The sequence below is a fragment of the Trachinotus anak genome, unplaced genomic scaffold (genome assembly GCF_046630095.1).
Source record: "Trachinotus anak isolate AG129_WGS33_773 ecotype Australia unplaced genomic scaffold, CSIRO_AGI_Tana_v1 ptg000028l, whole genome shotgun sequence".
NCBI classification, from domain to species: domain Eukaryota; kingdom Metazoa; phylum Chordata; class Actinopteri; order Carangiformes; family Carangidae; genus Trachinotus; species Trachinotus anak.
Window position 1 is genome coordinate 14,317,594 of NW_027273879.1, and position 22,053 is coordinate 14,339,646.

The 22,053-nt window shown below is 42.0% G+C and overlaps 1 protein-coding gene across 3 annotated transcripts in view; it reads right to left on the reverse strand.

Annotated features, from left to right (window-relative positions):
• palm2akap2 (PALM2 and AKAP2 fusion) overlaps positions 1-22,053 on the reverse strand; it is an 81,862-nt gene that overhangs the window by 32,073 nt on the left and 27,736 nt on the right. For 2 of the 3 annotated variants that reach the window (XM_071466897.1, XM_071466898.1), the window contains exons 5-8: positions 11,114-11,228; positions 10,330-10,351; positions 9,249-9,374; positions 7,006-7,833 (exon numbers count right to left, since the gene is read on the reverse strand). In XM_071466897.1, the coding sequence (XP_071322998.1) occupies positions 7,006-7,833; positions 9,249-9,374; positions 10,330-10,351; positions 11,114-11,228 (1,091 nt within the window). The remainder of the gene's footprint in view (positions 1-7,005; positions 7,834-9,248; positions 9,375-10,329; positions 10,352-11,113; positions 11,229-22,053) is intronic. The other variant, XM_071466899.1, reaches the window with a different exon arrangement.

Genomic DNA, 22,053 nt, shown 5'->3' on the forward strand with positions numbered 1-22,053 from the left:
TCCATATTTGCACACCCTGCACATACCCCTTTGTGGTGCATTCTGAATAGGGGAATCTGTTATTCTCTTATTCAGTTATCATCTTCGTGAGAATTGACTTTAATTCAAGAAGAGCATTTCTATGTGCTTGACACCGCGCTCTCTGGCTGTATTTTTTATCTTTTTTTGACTTATTCTTAGCTGATCCACTGACCCAGTTCTACTTTGAGGCGTCAAGTTCATCTGACTTCATATTTCATTATCCTCAACCTCCTGACACTCACACCCACTGCAGCTGAAGTAACAACACTGATGTCAGAGCAGAAAATGTGAACATGAATCTGTCAGAACAGATTTCTACTGTAACTACTGCTGTTACTGGCCCACTGCAACCACTGCAATACTACTGGTGCTGCAACATCTCCCACTATAACTACTACTGCCACTACTAGTGTCGCTACTAATGTCATAAATGTTTTGGTGCCTTCACTACTATGCCACTAGTGTTGTATCAGTCACAGTGGAATGGAAACAGGACCTGTAGACATAGAGGCTAAGGAAGAAGTAGCAGCAGCAACAGCAACTGTAGTAGTTAGCCAGTGGTGGAAAGTAACTGTGCACATTTATTGTTCAAATACTGTACTAAAAATTACAGTATTCTCTTTGTACTTCAACTCTATTACATTTTAGAGGGAAATTTTGTAATCCTGCTTTTCATTCCATTACATTTCACATTTAACTATAGCCCCTGGTTACTTTGCTGATTTTATATACAAAAGATATGATGAGTTTATAAAATATCACAGATGGAACTACTCAACTTTAAAATGCTGCTCACATGTGAGCGACAATGATCCAATAATGGCCACCCAGCATAACAAGTGCTTTTTCTTATATAAGGTACTCTTAAATCATATTTTTGAATTATGTTATTGCCTTTTAAATAATCGGAATTGTTGGTATTAGTAGTGGCTGTAATAGTAGCAACAGTATTAGTAGCATTAGCAGTGGTAGCAATGTATTAAACCGATGGTAGCAGGAAAATAACACCTGGAGACTTGGTTGCACAGTATCAAAAATCAGGATCGCTGTACAGCAGTTGTTTGAAAAGTGCTATATAAATAAAGTTATTATTATTCTCATTATGTAATAATTAAGCTGACTTTTGTGATGCATCTTCATTAGCTACACCAAAAAAATGTCTGTTTCTTAATTTCTGCTGTAACTGTTTATGTGCTATATAAAGTTTGACTTACAGGAAGAAACCACAAAGTCATGTGCAATCTTATCCTATTAGGCCATGAAGTCATTTTATTATTCTACTCTGATTTTAACGATTGTGCTTTTATTGTGTTACAGCAGTAAAGATGAGACTGTATGCTATGATGCATGCTCATATTGAAACAGGTTTTCAACTCCTGCTGACCTATTACCATCCTGTCACATGTGTGAGAGAGTGTAGTAATTATGTGGAGTCATGGTTTCTGTTAAAGACACCAGGCCATTATTATTATGTAGAGATAAATCAATCAGTGGTTATTATCACAGAAAACACACCCATCCTGTGTGTGTGTGTGTGTGTGTGTGTGAGACCTCAGATTTCTCAGATGCTCGTTGTCATGACATCTCTAATATGATCATTTATCACCTTGTGTTATGTCTTCTGGGGAAATGTGTGTCATGTTTGTGTGGCTGCACGCCCCAGATCATGTATTCATACAGGAACAAAAACATCCAGTCTGTCATCAAGGATAGACGCACACTATCATAGAACAATTCAAAAGGAAACTCGACAACTCCTTTTTTTAAGATAGACACTTTGCTAATGTACAGTACTAGTCATACTAGTCATAGTTGGTTCCCTTATCTCAAACAATGTTTTTTGTTCTCTCTGTTCTCTGCTGTGAGGTTATCAGTGTTATCAGTAAAGTCTGTTATGTGACTGAGCATGCAGTGACAATGTAGCTGTAGCATGAGTTCTTGCAGTACCTACTATTGGCACCTAGGGGGCGCCTCAGGGCTCCTGCAAAACAAGGGCATGGGAGTGTCTGGATTGATCCAACTGTCTATTCATCTACTGCAAACACTATTTAACTACTTTCCTACCTTTCCCTTCCTCTGCTATATATCCTCTTCATTACTAACAGTTCCTACCTTGCTATGGTCATTGGCGCTCAATATCTTTTGCATTGTGGAAATATATTAGATGCCACAGACACAGTATGAGTCCCTACAGGAATGTTGCAGTAATATTAGAGTGATTTTTCATGAGCATGCCTTACACTGCATCCACCTCCCTGCACAGCCATCGTTATTCCTCTCTTTAATGCTGATGCCACATGACAGTTTCTGCTTTTTGACAGGTAACCTATCTACAGTTAAGTTGTGGGCTTTAATTTCATTCTCATCCTTGTGCAAAAGCACCTCAGCTGTTACCAGTTAGGCCACACTGCCACATTTAAATGCATCTAAATTCATGATTTAGAATTTTAACAAAAGTGATACAAAGATAATAGTTATTAAGAATATTTCTTTTCATTTCTTTTGCAATTTTTCTGCACTTCATTAAAGTTTTATTGAACTGGTTTTGTATTACATTATGTGCCATTTACATTTAGTAAACATTATGAAACAAATACTGTCTACATATTATGATATTCTCAATAAGGAAGGTCTTTAAGGAAGGAGTAATGTATAAACCTGGTTCTGATTTGTACCTTACTAGGTTTTAGTTTTTTGTTAGTTTAGTGTTTTTGTGCAATAAAAAAGTTTGCTTTATTATATGACGTAAAAACAGCAACTTTGCTTCTTCACATTCACAGTGACTGAGTACTTGAACTGACCAGATTTGTCTTTAATCCTGTTTGAGCCTATGAGGGCAGAGCACACAGAGTGCATGTAAAACCTGCCCTAATTAAAATTTTAATTGGTCTATAAAGTATTGCACTGAGCCAATCTTCATCCTTACATCATTTTAACAAAGTTGCATGTAAAACCTGAACTAACAGCTCTTATGTGGCTGTTGAAAACTCTCACCTAAATTAAAGCATAAAACGTGTGTGTGTGTGGTTTCTCATTTGATGCGCGTGTGTGTGCTTGTTAGTGGCAGTGGGTAGTATAACAGATAGGGATAGGGATGCAGTAAGGGTAGCTTGTGATCTCTTTGTCAGCAGCCAATGAAAAAGTGAATGTTAGAGACAGATGGAAAGAACAACAAGCAAGAGACGGCAGGGGGGCACTGGAGAAACTCAGCTTTATTGACCAAAGATAGAGAGAAGATACAGACATCAGAGAGAGAGAGAGAGAGAGAGAGACAGAGAGAGAGTGTGTGACAGAGTGAGTTGCCATAACCATAGAAAGAAGAGAGAGGGAGAGGGGTGTGAACAATAGAAAATGGCTCCTTTTTGTTTTAACAGTCCATACAACCATGAGGGCAGGCAGACAAAGAGAAAAAGAGAGACCCCTACATAGTCAGAGGTGTACTGCAGACGTGGCAGTGGGGCTGGTAAACTCAACAAGTCCGTTGTTCTCCTACAGCTCCTTGCATTACATCAAAATCACACACACACACACACACACACACACACACACACACACACACACACACACACACACATCCAAACAGGCAAACTGGCTTGGTCAGGCTCCATTAACTTGAACTCAGCCTTACTCTTTTCTCCTATTTCAAATGTTTTTGAATTTGTAAAAGTTGTGTTTCCTTTTGTAAGTACGTACAGTAAGTGCGTCCTTGCTCATTGCACATCATGTGTTTGCATCACACCTTGGGGAAACTAACACTACACTTCCCAGAATACACTTCTCTGCATAGTCAAACAGTCATGCAATAAATATATTTTTGGCTAATCTGGGTCACTGGACAGGACAATGTCATTACTTGTCCCCAGCCGACATGGACTTTGCAGTTGTTTGCTGCAAATAAACTTAACAGGGGAAAATAAGTGTCACACTGCTCAGAGGGAACTTCTTGGTGTTTTTCTTTTTTTTTTATGAGATCTGTTGCAGTAAAATCAAACAAAGAGAACAAACTAAGTGCAAACATGGCCATTGTGAAAAGGACATTTGTATTTTTCAGGTGTCAGCCAACTACTTCATAGTTATTGGGCTCCCATGCAAATCCATCAGTTTGGTTAAATAAGATACTGTCTCTGCATAATGTTTGGAGATCTTCGGATGCCCTCGAGGCTAACTGCTTACAGGTTGGGAAATGGGAGTAGCCGCCAAGAATTCAGAGAAATGGGTGATGGTCGTGGGGTTGGGTAGGGGGTGCAGGGGTTGAGGGTTAATCGTGAGATTACACACAGCACAGCAGTGAAGTTAGAGAATGAAACTATACAAAGCTCTAATTTGTGCGCTCATACAGTCGTCATATGGCATTACAGGACATCAGAACAATGTCTAGTACCCAGAATAATCAGAATTATCTCTAGATCTCTATATAGATGTGGAAAATAAAATCATCACTAAATAGAATATAGAGTATATTTACATTCTTTATCTACACAGGAAATCAGACCCTGCTCACAAGCCAGCTGGACTGACTGACAGCAGCAGTGGCCAATCACACTAAAGCTTGTATGTCTGAAGGCCGACCTACAGTTCTGCACTTTCAGGAAAGTTTAGAGGTGGGACTGTGCAGCTGTGCACAGAGCCATGTAAGGAAGGAACCTTTCATTGCTGGAAGTACGTTATTTGTTGCCAAGCATTATTGTTTCTGTCTTTCATTCTTTTTATGACTGTTACCAAAGTTAGTACACAATATAGAAGTTGTGTTAAAAGATGTTATGTTCTTTAGTCGAGGGGCGAGGCCAGTGAAGCAGGCAAAAAAATAACTGAGGAGAAAAACAGGAAAGATGGTGCACTCTGTAAAAAGGCTGTTGAGGCTCTTCAGGTCCGTCTGTGCCCATTACATTAGGTTAGTGACAAGTTCACTGTCACTTTTTCTTTTTTTTTCTGTCATGATGTGAATAAATCATATTAAGACCAAATAAACCAAGGACATCACGGCCATTTGATACACGCCTGAGCCACAACAAGCCACCCCTCAATCACAATATTTGGATCTGAAGAGCATCTCTAACCTTCCTTCCTTAGTGAGCAAATGTCTTCTTCAACCACATATCTGGCCCATATAACTTTATTGATCGCACTCTGACAACAGGTGTCTCTCTGTAGCATACAATGGCAAAATGTAGTCACTAACTCTCTCAAAAATCAATTCAACTCAGATGCACATTGAGCATCACCATCCTCTCTGTTCCATGGAACATCAAAGACACCAGAGCATCCACTGTCATTTCACAGAAAGAGGATGCTTATTGCTTTTGAGGGCTTTTTTCTGAAAACCAGCCTTGAAAATGACCTACAGTGTAATATATGTGGTGTTATAATGACACCCAGGCCGCATTAGTTGTAGCACCCTTGTAAACGAGGGCCTGGCTGGTGACTGTAGAGGGAGCTGGCAGTGTTTTCAGTCTCTTTGATTTCTAAAGAGTACAATGGATCTCTGGTGGCCTTCTGCAGCAGTGAAGTGAATTTAATGGACAGAAAGATGAACAGAAATGGCACAGAATCTTTGTCTAAAAGCTCATTTGAGCACAGCTGTCGTGGTTGTAATTTAGTAATCTGCTAGTGCTTGTTAAAATTCATTATTCACATCTTTGTGCTCAGGCTGTTAGTGTGTAACCCGTGTTTGTTTTCCTAGCTGGAAATGTGTGTTCCCTCGCTGCCAGTGAGTGTACTCATTAAGCTGCCGTTAGCTTCCTGTGCTCTATAGCCTTTAGACACACTGGAAAAGTTGGCTGTATAGATCCTACTGGCTGCCAAAAGGTGTTCCACGGCTTCTTATTGGCTGCTGAGTTAGGAAGTGCTAGAATAGAAGGAAATGACCTCAGCAGTGGAATAGCTGGAGTTAATGGAGAAAAATTATCAGAGAGAGAGAGAGAGAGAGAGAGAGAGAATGAGAGAGAGATGAGGGAAAGAGTGAGAGAGTCGTGTTACTACAAACTACAGTGTCAAAAACCTCAGTTTCCCACGGAAACAGGCATCCCAACAATTCAATGGCCTTTGAAGTTTCAAAAGAAAAGAGAGGAAAATGTTCAGATAACAACAGCAAACTGAAGTAAAAGTCTAATAGAAACTCCTAATTATCTCTGTCTTTTGTTAGGATGTGGAAGAATGAAGAGGCACATAAAGAAACCAAGGCAACAAGTACCCTCCTCTCCGCCCTGGTCAGAGAGAGTCTGTGTAGGGAAGGGGGGGTGTCAGGTGTTTGAGTTCTTAGGTTGGGCGTGTGGTGTGTATATGTGTATGTTTGAGACAACAGTGGGGAAATCTGTTGAGCAGAGGGTTGAGAGAAAAGGAAGTGGGAAGTTACTGAATAGAGAAATTAAAAAAATAACTGAGACTGTGTCTGTCTTTTGAATGTTTTATAAACTGGCTTGTTCAAGGCGGTGATCTGTTGATTGTCCTTCGAGCCAAACGAAACTGTTTGGTTCGACAGCATGGCAATGTGACTGATTGTCCGTGAAGTCTTACTGACCACTGAGAGGAGGTTCATATAACCTGGTTTAAGCTGCTTGACAAGAAACATCAATTTCCGCCATCTGTCTGATTTCACCGTAAACACAGCAGCACGACAACAGCTTAACTCCTGCATCATGATCTGAATTTATGAAGTTTACTGTGTTGCTGCAGGAGAAGGGAGGCGGGAAGGCAGAGCCTCCATGGTGACACAGTGGCCAAACGAAAGAGGAGAGATGTGGAGGTGATAATGTAACTGAGTAAAAAGTCAAAGGTCAGACAAGAGCATGTGTGCGTGAGCGTGTGCGTGTGCGTGCCAGCCGATCAGAGTCCAGAGGAGGAGGAGGAAGGCAGGGCTTCTGTTAGTAACCATCCAGAGACAGAGGAGAAGAGAAGGGTGTTGTGGGTAATAATAAAAGGGTGGAAGAGGAGGAAGATTCAGTCACATGAGGATGCAGCACTCGCAGCGTTTCCTCTTGTCTGTACCTGTGGCGGGGGTGAGGCCAGGTGGGGGAGCTGTGTTGGCGTCAGGATTCGCAGGGGGCGAAGAGGTGCTGTCAGGCTCACGGCCATCAGATGACAGTTCCGTGCTGACAGCCTCAGATGTGGCCGGCCGCCCCGACACAAGGTCAGCCGCCGTGCCGTCGATGACGGACAGGTCAGTGACCGTCTTCTCCCTCAGCGATTTCTCATCGTCTTCGTCGATCAGAACCACCTCGGCCTTCACGGCGCCATCAAAGCCTAGCAGTCGCCTGCTCTCGCTCGTGTCGTCAACGTCCTGGTAGCCAAGGAACACCATGGTGACTGGGTGCTCCGCACTGGCTTGAGGTGGGGAGGTGAGCTCGTTGCCTGGGTGGGCTGAGGAGACAGGCTGGGTTGTGACAGGAGGAGAGGGGGGCATCATGCCCAGCCGGGTCTCCCTCTGCAGGGTGACCTGGGCTGGCGGGCTGGAAGGGATGGATGGTGGGGCGCAGGAGGGTGGGGACAGATCGTCAACATCTGCTGGGGAAACGTAGGCCTGAGGGGCAGCTGGGGTCACCATCACCTGACCCCTCCCACCATCTCCTCCTCGTACAACAGGTCTGGCAGCGCGCTGGATCAGCTGGTCCACCTGTGCGGAGCTCCAGCCATTCTCCAAAGTGGTAGTTGACACGCCCCCAGAGGAAGTGACCTCGTAGACCACTTTTCTGCCATCGTCATAGACTTTGACGCCACGTGACGCTGCATCCAGCGGGCTCACGCGGTTGGCTGACAGGATGCGCTGCTCGCCGGTCTGTGGGTCATGCTGCACGTTGATCTCCATGGCAAACATGGCTGTTAGGAGGGGAGAGGAGGGGAGAGGAGGGGTGGAGTGAGGGAGGAGGGAGGGGGGTTGATGCAGAAGGGAGAAAGGTTTAAAGGAAGAGTGAAGGGTTGGGGAGGGGCCAGTGGAGGGGGTGGGGGGTGTTGGGAAGAAAAGGTGGAGGGAGTGAAGCGTGAGGACGTGGACACAGTGTTCTCTCACAAACTTATTCAGACTGCTATTAATCAAATTTGCACAACAGAAAAAGTTCTTCAGAAATACAAACCACAGATGCAGGTGAGTGAACTGCACAGACTTTACCTCACCGTGCCTAAACTTACTGAGGACAAGTACAGATGGCACTTCCAGTCAACTGTGCGTATCTTCTGCGTCTAGGTCACTTAGGGTTACTCTACACTACTAAACATACAGGTTTGAAAACATGTTGTGGTTTCCTAAGCTTCAATTAATCAGTTTCATTCTAACTGAAAGCTGAAGTTATGAAATTTTGTTCTTACACTTGTCTTTTTATATGAAACTACACATCAGTCATAAGTACAACAGTCCAATTTAATCAAACTGGTCCAGAAGCTGAGCTTTTATTTTGTAGAGCTATTTCCCAGTGCAAAGTCAGCATCACTAAATACAAAGAAACAAAGAAACACTAAACTGAACACAAGCCTTTTAACATGAAAACATTTAGCTTTTTCTCTCAACAAACTCTAACAGAAACTGTTTAACTCAGAATAAAGACTAAAACACAAATATCTAGAATAAAATATTATCAATCCTAAACCCACTGATACCAGAACTGAGGTCCATAATAATAATAAGCAGAATGCAGTAATACAACATTGTAGTATTACGGTAGTAAAAGTAATCTAAAACAAAAACAAAAAATATAGTAATTCTATCATGGAGAGTGAAAGTTGTGTTGATACTTTCCCTGATACTAATCTGATTTCACTACAAATGAAGATACTGCTGCTGATACCAGTAAAAACCGACTTATACTGATACCTACATTGAAGCTGGCACTGATACCTATTGATCCTACTCACAGTAAATTACAATAAATCCATTTTTTTGATAACAAAAATAATTAATAATCAATTTTAATTCTATTGGATAAATTCTAGTCTTTAAGTATATGTGGACACACACTGGTTGAGTATATGTCAGTCTGAGTTTATAATTGTGTTGGTTTTTCTCAGCACACATGGACACGTAATCTTTGATGTAACTTGAAGTTCACATGAGATTTAACTGAATTTGTGCAAGCGTGTGCGTGTCCGTGCCTGTCCGCCCTCCATGTGCGCGTGAGTTTGTCGTGGTTTTAATCCAACTTGGCTGCAGCCCAAAACATTCCCGTCCTCCCTTCCTCCCTCCCTCCCTCCCTCTCTCCTCTCTCCATGTCCCTCACCCTCCTCTCCTCCCTCTGTCTTACCAGGTCTTGGTATGGCGTGCTCTCCAGAGGCAGGTGGGCTGGTCCGGGGCTGCGTGGCCGGGACGAGGTGGTCGGGATCGGGGTCCGTGCAGTCCGAGAGGGGGGCAGACATGCAGCAGGTGGCATCTAGTGAGCAGGAGCACAGGAGGGGAAATGACACATTGTCAGAGGGACGTTAGAGGCCGAGAGGGAGAGTCACACACCTGCGCGCACGCACGCACGCACACACACACACACACACACACTGTCTAACATGCTGATACACACACATGCATGCTGGGTGCGCACAAATACACGCACCTCAGTTATGTGTAACCACACCCTGACACAAAAACACACACGCACATACAGCCCAGCCCCCCAACAGAGAAACTAACCACACCCCCGAGTGACCCTGCCCGCCCCTATTCCACACACACACACACACACACACACACACACACACACACACACACACACACAAAAACGCTGTCTAACTCTCTTCATCTCTGTTCCTGTGTCCACGGCAACTCTAGCACCCCTGAGGTTCAGTGCTTATGCAGCAGAAGTATGTGTGTGTGCGCGTGTGTGCGTGTGTGTGTGTTTGTGTATTTGTTACTGCTTTGTGTGTGTGTGATATCAGGAACAAAGCTTTAGGGGCTTACAGGGCTTGCTGGTGAATAGGGGGGGATAAAGCCAACGACTGCAGGCTGCAGAGTCATGGCCTTGTGTGTGTGTCCGCTTCAATAGTCTCGCTGAGCTGAGGTTTGTGTGTGTATGTGTGCGTTTCAGTGCATGTGTGTATGTACATATATGTCTATGCGTGCGTTTGTGGGTATGGCTGAGTGTGTGTTTGGGGGTTCAGGAGCGTGCTCTGGCCTGCATCTCTCCTGCCTCAGCGAGACTATTATTCACACACACACACACACACATACGCGCGCGCACACACACGCACAGAAGAGAGAGGGACCCCATTGCTGGGAAACAACAATAACTCAGGGGTGGACACCATCCTAGTGAGGTGTGCCTTTTTAGTGTGTGTGTGTGTGTGTGTGTTTGTGTTTGTGTGTGTGTGTGTGTGTGTGTGTGTCATTGCTCATACCTCCATCCTGGGTCATCAGGCTCTGAAAGAGAGACAGGAGAAAATCCATATGAGCCATATTCTGAATCTTTTGAAAAATAATGATGATTCAAGGCTTTCTAGCACAAAAACTATTATTCAAAACAAAGTGTGAGAGAACATATGAAATAATGAGATAATATTTCAGAGCTTTGTTCACTGGAAAGCTTTCGAGGACCACAATCCCTTTCTGTCTTTTCTCATTTACCACCATCATCTCATTTAAAAAAAAAATAAAAAATTAGGGAACGATGCTACTTTTATAGTATTTACATACAGTCTCCTGTCACTAGTTTGAAAATAACCAGCTATGTTTGAAAAGTAAATGTTATCATAAACCCAAACCCTGCTTTGGTGATACCTCCCCAACGTTTAGCATCCACAGCAACATGACTGCCAGGTTCATTTTAATGAATGCTTTACAATGCAGTTAAAACTTCACAGTTGTGTTCTGCAAACATTCTCCTTTATACGTAGCACGCTCGCGTTTTTAATTAGCAGCAAGAGATCTATACGACATTGTCACAGTTTTTTTAATTACACTAATACATGAGTAAAAAAGTGAAGTCATTACAGTGCAATTAAACATGAAAGTGATAACAGATTGTGAGAAGTGAAAATCCTCTGTAGGGGGTGGCCTAGTTACTACACAACAGTAGTATCAGTGCTGACTAGTGACAGAAGAGTGATTTCAGTGGTCGCATGTTTCTTTCAAAGCTAGCAGTCAGTCGCTTTCCAAGGATATAAGCAGTTCACGTTCATGTACCTTCTGCAGGTCCTCTATGGAGCGCTCCGTCTCTTTCAGACGTTCTCGTAGAACCTGCTCTTTGGCTGAGATCTGAGACTCCTCACTTTCAAGCGCACCGATTTCTGACTCCAGCCTGTAAACACAAAAGAGTAAGAGAACAATCTCTGTCAGGACGTCGGAAAAGTTTCAGAGTCAAGACGGCTGCTGCCCTATAAAGAAAAAATCCGCTGCGTTCTTTAACATCAGGGAATCAACTCATACCCTAACAAGCTGAAAGTGTAAAAAGAATCATATTGTATTTACACATGGTAACTGGTTAGCTTGTCTGAAAACCACTTATTTCATGTAAAGTAAAAGTACACAACAATGCACACCCTTCATACATACGTTTGTGCTTCAGGATGCTGCTCGCAGAGACAGATCATTTACACTGCACTGTACTGTATATCATGTGGTTAAAATATGCCTCGGGCCACCTGGTTCAGGCCCTCAGATTTCAGTCTGCTCTCAGTGCCTCCTGGGTGAACTGACACCAGCCTTTTCAAGTGTATAATTCTGATCTGGATACAATCCAGATGCTCAAAACATGAAATGACCAGACGGAGATGAGGGATCATGAACGACCATCTGGCCGAGAGCTGATGAAAAAACCGGAATCAGCATGATGTAGTCTCATAGTTTATTGGGCACCACAGTTTATAATAGTGTCCAGAATGATGAGCTGTGTCTAACACAAATGCTTTTACAGGTTAGAAAAAAAACATTGTAACATTTGCTGAAGCAGCCTGATTGTTTATTTAAAACCCGGCAGAATGTGGTAGATTTATGGGACTAAAACTCAGCAGTTCTGCACAATATATTGTGTAATTATGATTGAGTTGTTCAGTGAGATTAGTCTGACATGGAGGCTGAAGAATTACGTGATCCATGTGCGGCATCCTCTGCTGCCAATCCTAGGTGTGGAAGGTGTGAGAATCACTGTGTGTAGTTTTGGGGTTAAAGTAATCACATAAATCCTGATCTGATCTAAAGTCAGTGATTTCAAGTAGTCCATCCAACGGTGTACCAGTATGAGAGACACAACAATCTAAAATGACTTCTTTTGTAAGGTTATGAAAAGGTCTGCTGCTGGGAGACAGAACCAAGGTGTCCACAGTCAGAGTCATACACTTAGTTCTGACCCCGCTACCAGGACAAACTTAGACATGGCCATTCTGTCATTTTTTCTCTGTCTTAAGACAGATATCAATCCTAAAACTCCACCTAAAATAGGCCTGTGTACACATACAAGATCACACACGTTCATGCTCACGAGGACATTTAAGAGATGGATGTAACAACAATACTAGGAAACAGCCAGGGAGGAGGACCAGGGTCGCTTCCTCACCGTCTGCCAGTGCACAGAACACACTCCTCGGGGACGCAAGGAATTTGTGCGTCAGTGTGTGTGTGTGTGTTTGTGTGTGTGTGTGTGTGTGTGTGTGTGTGTGTGTGAGCATGTGTGTATAAAAGAGATGTCATAGTTCATAACAATCACATAAACAGTGGGTCTTCCCACAGTGGACCAGAATCAATAGAGTTCACTCATCGTATCAGCTTCAGTGACCGTGAGCGAGCACTAGCACTCCCGGTCCTGACTGTACTGTTTACTATTTGGGGGACTTTTATCTGAAGCACTTGACAGAGGTTGTAATCCTGAATAGGCCCAATTCAACTGTCAACTGTGATGACGATTTTCCAAAATATCAACGGTGCTCTTGGGGGGGATATTTTTGGATTTGTTGGCGCTAACAAAAGAAACTAGAAAAAAAAAACAAAAAAAAAACTGGTGTTTGGTGCTGATCACTGAAGTTTGACTAAACTAATCCACAGTTCACACTAATCACAGCACCATCTGCCAGTGTTTCTACTCATGACTTGTGTGATGTTTGGATGATACACCTCAGCATTATACTGCAGCACAACAAATACTTGATTTCAAAGCTTTGATAACTGAGAGGACCAAGTACCCTTCTTCATTAATATACACGCTCTGAGACATCTTCGCCACATGGTATATTAAAAATAAAATTGTATACATGCGCATTGCATTAGAGGTTGTGTATTGGTTTGGAGCAGCTGTAGGGTTAGTCTGCGCTAAGAAGTAAAGCCTTTGTTTGCTGCATCTGTCACTGTTGTTTGTCTCTGCTGAATGTAATCACGCAGTACTTACATGTGAACGCTTGTTTTCATCTGAATATTGAACAAAAGCATGAGACCAGTTTCTTATCATATAATTGGCCTCACGTAACTCTGCCCTTCAGCCATTGTCTGGTTTCAAAAAATCGCCGCAGTTCAGGGTCGTTCAGTGTTATTTGAAATCAGATGATTCAAGGGTCTATGTATTCACAAACTATCTGTCTATTGTCTCTGCTCCAGCACAAATGTAACAAACATAGCAACATGCAGGACAGCTATTGTAAAACCACTGTCCATTCTGAAGACAGCCAGCATCTTATCAGAGTGTATTGTCCATTATAATGCAGCACACTGAGCTAATGTTGCACCAGAACCTGATAGCAACTCGGCTGCTTAATGAAAAATTGATTTTGTTTATACCTATAGTATACCGCAGGTGGCATTACACAGGGAGAGTCACTTATTTCACCACAATACTGTTATTTTTAGCAAGCTCATCTTTTCTTGAGTAACTTTCAAGCATTTGCTGCAACTTTATATCTGAGTGTATTTTGTTGTCCAGGAGTAATGACTGCAGTTGTTATTTATAAGCACACTAATGCTGGACTGTACTTCCTATATTTAACCCCAGCCTTGCTGGCATGAGAAACAACCACCCAGCCTTGGAACGAGTTGCAAGGACTGCATCACAATGTGCAATCAGTTTATCTAAGTGGACTACTTGAACTTTATTTGTAGACTATTCTAGACGAGAATTTCTTACGGTAAAATTACCTCAAGTGAACACTTGATGTCACACACAAAGGACAGCGTGCCCTACAATGGACATATCAGTATGGTGATAGGCAAACATGGAGAAAAAATAATTTACAGACATGAGATAAATTTAAATGACCATGTTAAAAAAAAAAAGCAAACAAAAGAGAGAGAATTTGAGGAGGAGGAAGAGGAAAGGTGAGTGGTATGTGTATGTCCTGGGTCTGGACCTCTAAATTTGTGGGGTATTTGAGTGTTACACATTTCACAGCTTTCAGGCCATATGAGTGCAGGGCAAGCTGACAGGCTGTGCAGAGGGACCTGCGTGAAAGTAAAGCAATTCAATATCAGGTTGTAGGTGACATGATCACTTTAGCCTGACTTATTGTGATGATTCTGTTGATGCTACTTGCTAATTCATTTTCCACTAAACAAACAAAAAGCTGCTGACTTTTACGTTGTATCATGGCAGCGGCAGAAATAGGAAATGAATTGAAGATGATGAAAGTGTTTACATCAGTTTGCAAAACAATTATTAATATCAACAGACACTAAAAGCTGTGTTAACTAACAACCAAACTGCAGCAGCGAGTCTCACCGCTCTCTGCAGGCAGCCACCGACAGTATCCACAGGCTCACAGGCCATCTAGAACTGAGACTAGTGCCTGTGACTGGTAGATACATTTTTTTTAAGTCATAGACACACACATCTGACCAATAGCAAGACCTCTGATGGGACTGACATCTGGACAGGCCAAAATGGAAGAAGCTGATGTAGCTTATTAGCTGTGTTACGTCACCCACTTTTATTTAAGCTCCTCCGTCGTGTTCTAAACTGCTCCACACAAAAAATGAGTGGTTTGCACACAGATATGAAACAATAGTCAATGTCACAAATACATCTTCTGAATGAACTTGAAGGTTGGTAAATGTCAGTTTGCTGTCTCAGAGCAGAGATGTGTGCAGTTTTAAAACGTTGTTAAAGTTCGTCCACAAGTAGATGAAATGTTTGAGAATGAATTTGTCCCATCCCTGTCCCGCTTACACTGATCATAGCTGTACACTTGTACTTCTCGACAGACAAACTAACACACAAACTGTACATTGTTTCCAGTAACTGTGTCCATTAGGTTGTAGATGAAGGATTCCTCGCTCGTGTCTTGTTTTACTTCACGTCTTTTCTAAGCACAGCAGATGTGTGTGCCCCGTTCCCTCCCTTCCCCGCTCCTCCCTGTCTCATTTCCTTTTTTCCTTTTCTGACTGGAAATGGATTTTACTTCTGCTTCCTATGAGCTGCATGAGGTCTTACCAAAATGGTCGAGAAGCAAGATTTGTGACCGGATGAGGATGTAGGTATTTCATCCTACTCCGTTACCCCTTTAGTTGCAGTATTATGAGGAGCATCCTACAAGGCAAGTTTTAGATAGGGTGGCATCATGTCAGCATTTGTTGCGCATAAATCCCTGTCAAAAGTTCTTAACACTAGAATTAATTGTGTTATCGTGAATCTAAATCTTTCTTTGTGAATATGAGCTGTCACTGCCAATAAAAAGTCACTCAGATATCATTGTTGTACTCCTGTGGTGACTCATACTGCGTCTGCGGTACCTAATAATTTGCAATGAGTTTATCCACTGAAAAAACAAGGACCAGGTAGGAGACCAAATCCAGAAATCACAAGCTTTGTAAAACTTCAAAAGGCAGCATTTACTACAGGAGATTGGATTTAGATTAGGTTTGTTTTTGACTGCCTCAAACCCTGTTATTGTGTTGAGTAAAGGTGAACACACCGGCCATACTTGTGTCTGGCACCCTCTAGTGATCAAACATGACCAAACCGTGAGCACAGACTGAGAAGTAACATGAAGCAACTGCTTTTTAAATGACCCTTCCCGCAGTAACAACACCAAGCCAGCATCACGTTCATTAGAAATAGGTCATGATTTATATATAGCATATTTATTTATTTGTGTGTGTGTGTGTGTATATATATAAAAAAGCTGTGTAAAAGATGTATGTATCAAAAATACAACCCCAAAAAGTCTAGACTTACAAAACCATCTAATACTTATATTTTATCACTGGCTGACGGTGTTTTCCTTATTGCACAATAGGATATGTGGCTTTTGCAGGTGTGAGCATGTGTGTATTGTGTGTGTGCGATGAGGCCATAACCTCACGCTGTCCCTCCTTTCCTCTCTTCATTTTCTCCACCTTTTCTTTCACTTCCTTGTCTGGCAATGTTGCTATCTCTGTGGCAATCCTGAAAGAGACCAGTGATGTCACTGTCCCGCCCTGTCAACCAACCCGCAGGACAGTTGCCATGGATACGACTGGGTGGGCAGCAACTGCTTTCCACATCATACAGGCGGAGGAGGAGGTGGAGCAGACATCTGGTTTTATGTGTGGTGGGAATGTGTGTGTGTGTGTGTGTGTGTGTGTGTGAACATGTGTCCATGTCTGTGATGTGTCAGTGATACACAGACAGACAGAGGCAATGACAGACTGAGGGTATAAAAGAGGAAGAAGGTCTAACCGCACCATAAAGAAGAGTGTGTTTTTAAACATTTTATTGTGTGTGTTGTATGTAGTTGTTGTTGTTTTCTAGGTAAAGTTCTTCCCCTGAAGTTTCAAACCAAAGAGCTGCTCTGATGATTAAATAATCTACAGTCCAGAGTTTAAATATAAGGACAGTTACATACTTTTGTACCTCAGCCTAAATGAAATAATGGGCACTACATTACAGCGCCAATTGCCAGCTTTAATTTGAGTCAGTTTACATCAATAATGAAAGAACCAGTGTGAGATGCTCAAATTGGGTTAAGACGTAATTGGATGCTTGGCTGCTAAATGTTTATTGGGCGGCTGTGTGTCAGTTCAGCGTTAGTTCAGGGACAAAACAACTGACACGTGACTGTCAGTACGAGGAGGTGACCATGAAAGTGAAGAAGATGAGAACTAACATTCCTGTTTTCATTGCAACTTATCAAAAGCTGAATCATGTACCTGCACGCTGTCCCTCGCCACTCTCTGATACACAAAGGTAGAGATTTATATGCTGTTAAAGAACACTGTGTTTTGAGTGTTGTTCTGTTTTCCAGATCACAAACAAGATGCGAAGACTGACATTTGGCATAAAAGCAGATAAGGAGCACCTGCTGTACCTGCACCTGCTGCTCGCCCATGTTAATGTAACTGATTAAATTCACATCACTCAGAGGAGTTGTGGGCGTAGTGCACACCATCCACCCCAGTTCTCTTTCCCATATTATATTTGGCCTCACCTTATGATCTTTTTTTACACCCTGCTCACAGACACAGGAGCTGTAACTCATACAGCTCTCTGTTGCTTCCGACTTTTGTCATGAGGGATGAACTGTCCTTGTTTAAAATTCACACACAGAACTAAAGATACATTATTTATATATCTGACCCAGGTCGTCATCACCATTGTTTAGAGTTTAAAATCTACACAAAGACAAATTACAGGTTGTGCTGTAGGCATAATGACAGGGCCAGATACTAATCTATACACCCAAAGCTCTTTATTAGAGGTGGTGGTGGAAAAATATTACATAAGCTATAATTTACTTAAGATCAAATAAGTGTTAAACAAATAGTCGTCAAGAAAAGTCCAGAGCAAAACTACAAATGTCAGTAGTTAGTGAGTAGTAGTAGCACTTTGCTATGTTTCAACTCTACTATTATGTGCACATACGCACACAAACTAGCACTTTTACTGTGTATCATGTGAAGGCACTTGGTACTAATAACACATTCAGTGGGTTTACATAATAACATCCCAGTTTTTGATTGATGGAAGACCTGTCTTTAAGGTTCCAGTCCTTGAGATACATGACTGATCGGGGACCGCAGGTTGTATTCTCAATTGATATTTTATTACCACTTAACTGCTTAACAGTTTAGCTAATGAAAAGTCAAAAATCTTCATCACAATTTCTGAGAGCTCATGATGATGTCGTTGTGATGTCGACCGACAGTCCCTAACCCAAAGATATTCAGCTTACAGTGATATGAAGCAGAGAAAAGCAGCAAATCCTCTGACACCAGCTGTCACCGTGTTTGGTGTTTGTGCTTGATTGAACAACTGAAGCAACTGATGAATCAATTAATCACCAAATTGAAATTATATATTAACCTTTTATGTCACACAATATGTTGCTCCAGCATTAATGAACATTCTATTTAGCAGCAAACTAAATATATAACAATTCACTGTCCTTTAGCAAAAATAATTAGCCTGATGTCTTTGTAGTTCCTGCCTTTTGTTGACACTCATTTAAACTGACTTGAACTGAGAGGAACAGGATAATAGGCTTAAATTAGAAGACTCGACACAAAAGGAGGGAATATACAGATAAAAGCCAGATCATAAACTCCAGCGTCCCAAAGGAATGATGAGACATTTGTGTTTTGTTGAAGCAAATGGCCGTGACGGAGTACAGTGCTTTTTCATTCCTCTGTATATACAACCAGTTTTGCCTGAAAAGATTTCTTTTGACATCGAGATAGATATTAAACGTATGATGGTTTTGATTTTTGGAAACATGAACCAAGCACCTACATTTCAAACTGAGACAAAAAAGAAACAGGAGGTTGTTTTTGATCTGATACAGTAAAACACGTACACATGCTTGTCCAGTCTCTCCTAACATGGTGCCTTAGTCTGAACTTTGTCACATATATTTTTTCACTGCACTTTTATTTGGCTCAGGATAAAATAGTTTCGGAAATGTTGATAAGCTCAAAAACAAGGGCAGGTAAACTTTCCATTGATACACAGCTGAGCTGAACTGCACGTTTCTGCTCAGTTAAAAACTACGTGCTCTCATACTGCGAAGAACAAGACAAATATTCTTAGAACATTATGAAACACGATCCAGGGCACTTCAGTGGGCTGGTTGCAATAAGTATAGTTTGCTCTAGTCAGACTTCCTGCTGGACCTCGTGTATCATACAGACTCTATTTGTCAGCACAGTTCATAACTAAGAGCATTTCTGGTCTGGTAATTGATTGATAGTTAGAAGAGATACGATGAAAGGTTATTGATCCCCCGTGAAGAAAACAGGCCACTGCAGAGGCAGGAATTAAGAATAACAGTGTTAGCTCACACAAAAACAGGAAAAGAAGAGGGGAGATCATGTAACACACGCGCCGCTAACAAAGTTGAACGAATTGTTCGACAATTTTGTGAAATAGGCTCATTTGCCTGCTGAAAATTGGATGAGAAGATCAACGCCACTCTCGAGCGTTTCTGTGCTGGAAATATGGAGCTACTGACAGCAACTGGTTATCTTAGTTTAGCATGGCAAGTGAAGACGGGGAAAACTTTACCCTATGTAGATAAGCCTTGAGGTTGCTAGGCAACCAGCCAAGGGTCTAGGAAGTTACTCTGCCTTTGGTTTTGTATGTATTTTTTTTCCCCTACAAATTAAACAATTTACTTTAGAGGTGCCGGAACGAGCAAAGCTAGCTGTTTCCCCCTGTTTCCAGTCTTTATGCTAAGCTAAGCTAATTTGCTGAAATCAATCTTCTCAATCAATCAACAAAGTGAATCCCAAAATGTGGAACTGTTCCTTTAATATCATTAGTCGATGGTAAGAGCAGGCATTATGGGTCAGTGTATCAGTAACTTACATGTATAGATTTAGACCTGCTTACAGTTCCTGTAGTGCTGTAACTACAGCTTGACTGGGGGTTACTACATGTGACATACATGCAGATTATGTTAAGTATGAACAAATTCAATAAAGAGGTTAAATACACAGTTTTGTAAATGCATGGCTTCATCTTGCTGCAGTGGCCTAGTTTTTGTCACTGCTGCAAAGTATAATGAAGCTCGCTCTGGATACAAATGTCTATGTTTTAAATAACCTAAAACAATCTGTTTCCTGGATAAACAAAACAAAGACTGTGCAAATCACTTCTCCGATGAGTTGAGAAACTTGCCCTGCCGCTGTGGAGGGACAAAAACCAGACTGCTCCCCTACACTGGCGACATCTGCATGGAGCTGTCTGTGCAATAAGAACCAAGCGACGATCCGAAAGTAGCACAGTGTGGATACGGGTCGGGTCAGTGCCACATTGTCCCGCTGTATCCCTCTCTCTGTTTACTTAGCCTGTGCATGTAATGATAGGGATATCTGTAAAACTACCGCACTCTCTCATTCTGCCTCCCTCTGTCTGTTTGTTCTCCTGGCTCTGCAAAGTTAGCATCTCCCCTTGCACACAATGGCCGCTATTTCTTCATCGCTCTGTCGCTCTGAAAGTGCCTCAAGTAGGGTTACAACAGGGAGAACTACCACACAAACTGCCTCTATTTCCCATCTCTTTTTTCTCTTTCTCTGTCTGTGCTCTCCAGGCTCAATGACCTTAAGTATGTGTATGAAATAGTCTGCACAAAGATTGTACTGTTGCTGTTTTCCCCCCCCTCACTTTATATGATTTCCAGTTTAAGGTCAACAGCAGGCAGCACTTATAACACCACACAAAGACACTGCTGTTGTCCTTATGTCTTTGTTTTTTGTTTTTTATAATGTGTTTTCCATTAGGTTTGCATAATTATATGGCTGATATGAGGGGACTCTTTTTCCTTTCTTGCTCATTTTCTTTTTTTTTTTTTTTGATACAGTTAATTCTCAGTTGTACTAGATTTGTTCTCCATCGACAGATACAGCTGTTCCTCCTCTTTCTTTCACTCCTGTTTATGTGTTCTCCAGTGCATGAAACAATACAAGCATCTGTGGAAGAGCTGCAGCTTTGTCTCTGTCACCTTCTGTCGTTAAAGTGTCCGCTAGTGCCTGTCTTATTAGTCCTACAGCCATAAAAGTGGGACGAACAAGACATCTGGGCTTCTGTGCTTTTAGTACCGAGACAGTGGAGTCTATTTCAGAAATGTTTATAGGTGGAGGTAGGTGTAGTTTTCATAGGTTTAAACATGATTGTGGCTTTATGCACACTCCCTTTCACGCACAAGAATGCACACAGATAATGCACACTCCACATTCGTCCCAACTATTCGCCTCTGTCTCTATCAGTAGTGGAAAGACTCTGGTTGCCTGGGTTACGGGATATTCTGGGATGTTGTCCCACGGAGTGTAAATATAGATGCCACACCCTTTGCCTGAAATGAACATACACACACACACACGCACCCAGATGGGCATGACCTGTCCATCAGTGTCTTGTCCTGTCCAAAAGACCTAAATAGAAATATCTCCCGTCCTCACAGCATGATATCGCAAACAAATGATTGACACACAACACGTTTTTCACTGACTTTGTAATTTAGTAAAACAATTTTGTTTTCAAGTTGAGGAACTGTGTGACTGAAGGCACTCCTCAGACTCCCACACATGTTCTCTGCGACTTTATTTTACCCGCCGGAGAAGATTGTTCTCCGAAAGCCTCGAGAATTTAATCCCAGACAGCTGAGGTCCTCTTAAAGCAATTTTCAGCACACATCTGAGACCCTGGTTCACAACAGTGACTGCCTGAAAAACACGGCTCCTGCTCGTGTATAAACTAGCAGGAAAAATGTCAGGTTATCTGATCCTTACTAAATATTGAGAAAAATGTTTGAGACATAGCTGAGGATATGAAATGAGAGAGTGAGTGAGTGTGGTTGGTTTTCAAGATGATGACTGATATATGTTACCATTAATATTGGCCAAAATGGAAAAAAGGCTATTACTTGGGACTGTGTCTAAAACAAAACAAGGGACAGCTGTATCACAGAGCATGCACCAACTTCTAGAAAAACTGGATTTTTCTGACCCAACGAAGGTGATTTTGAAACTAAGTGTGTTTGTGAAAACTGATCCTTTAACTTTGGGAGCTGAGTTATACTAAATAATTCAGGTTATCCTTGTCATACAGTTGTCTAGGGGACTCTGTCTAGTAAGGTGTGGGGTGGGGGGAGGTGGGGGGTGAATAAAGCAGGATATGGCTCCACTCTTAAGCCTGCACTGTAAAAAAAAAAGTGAAACCAGACAATAAACAA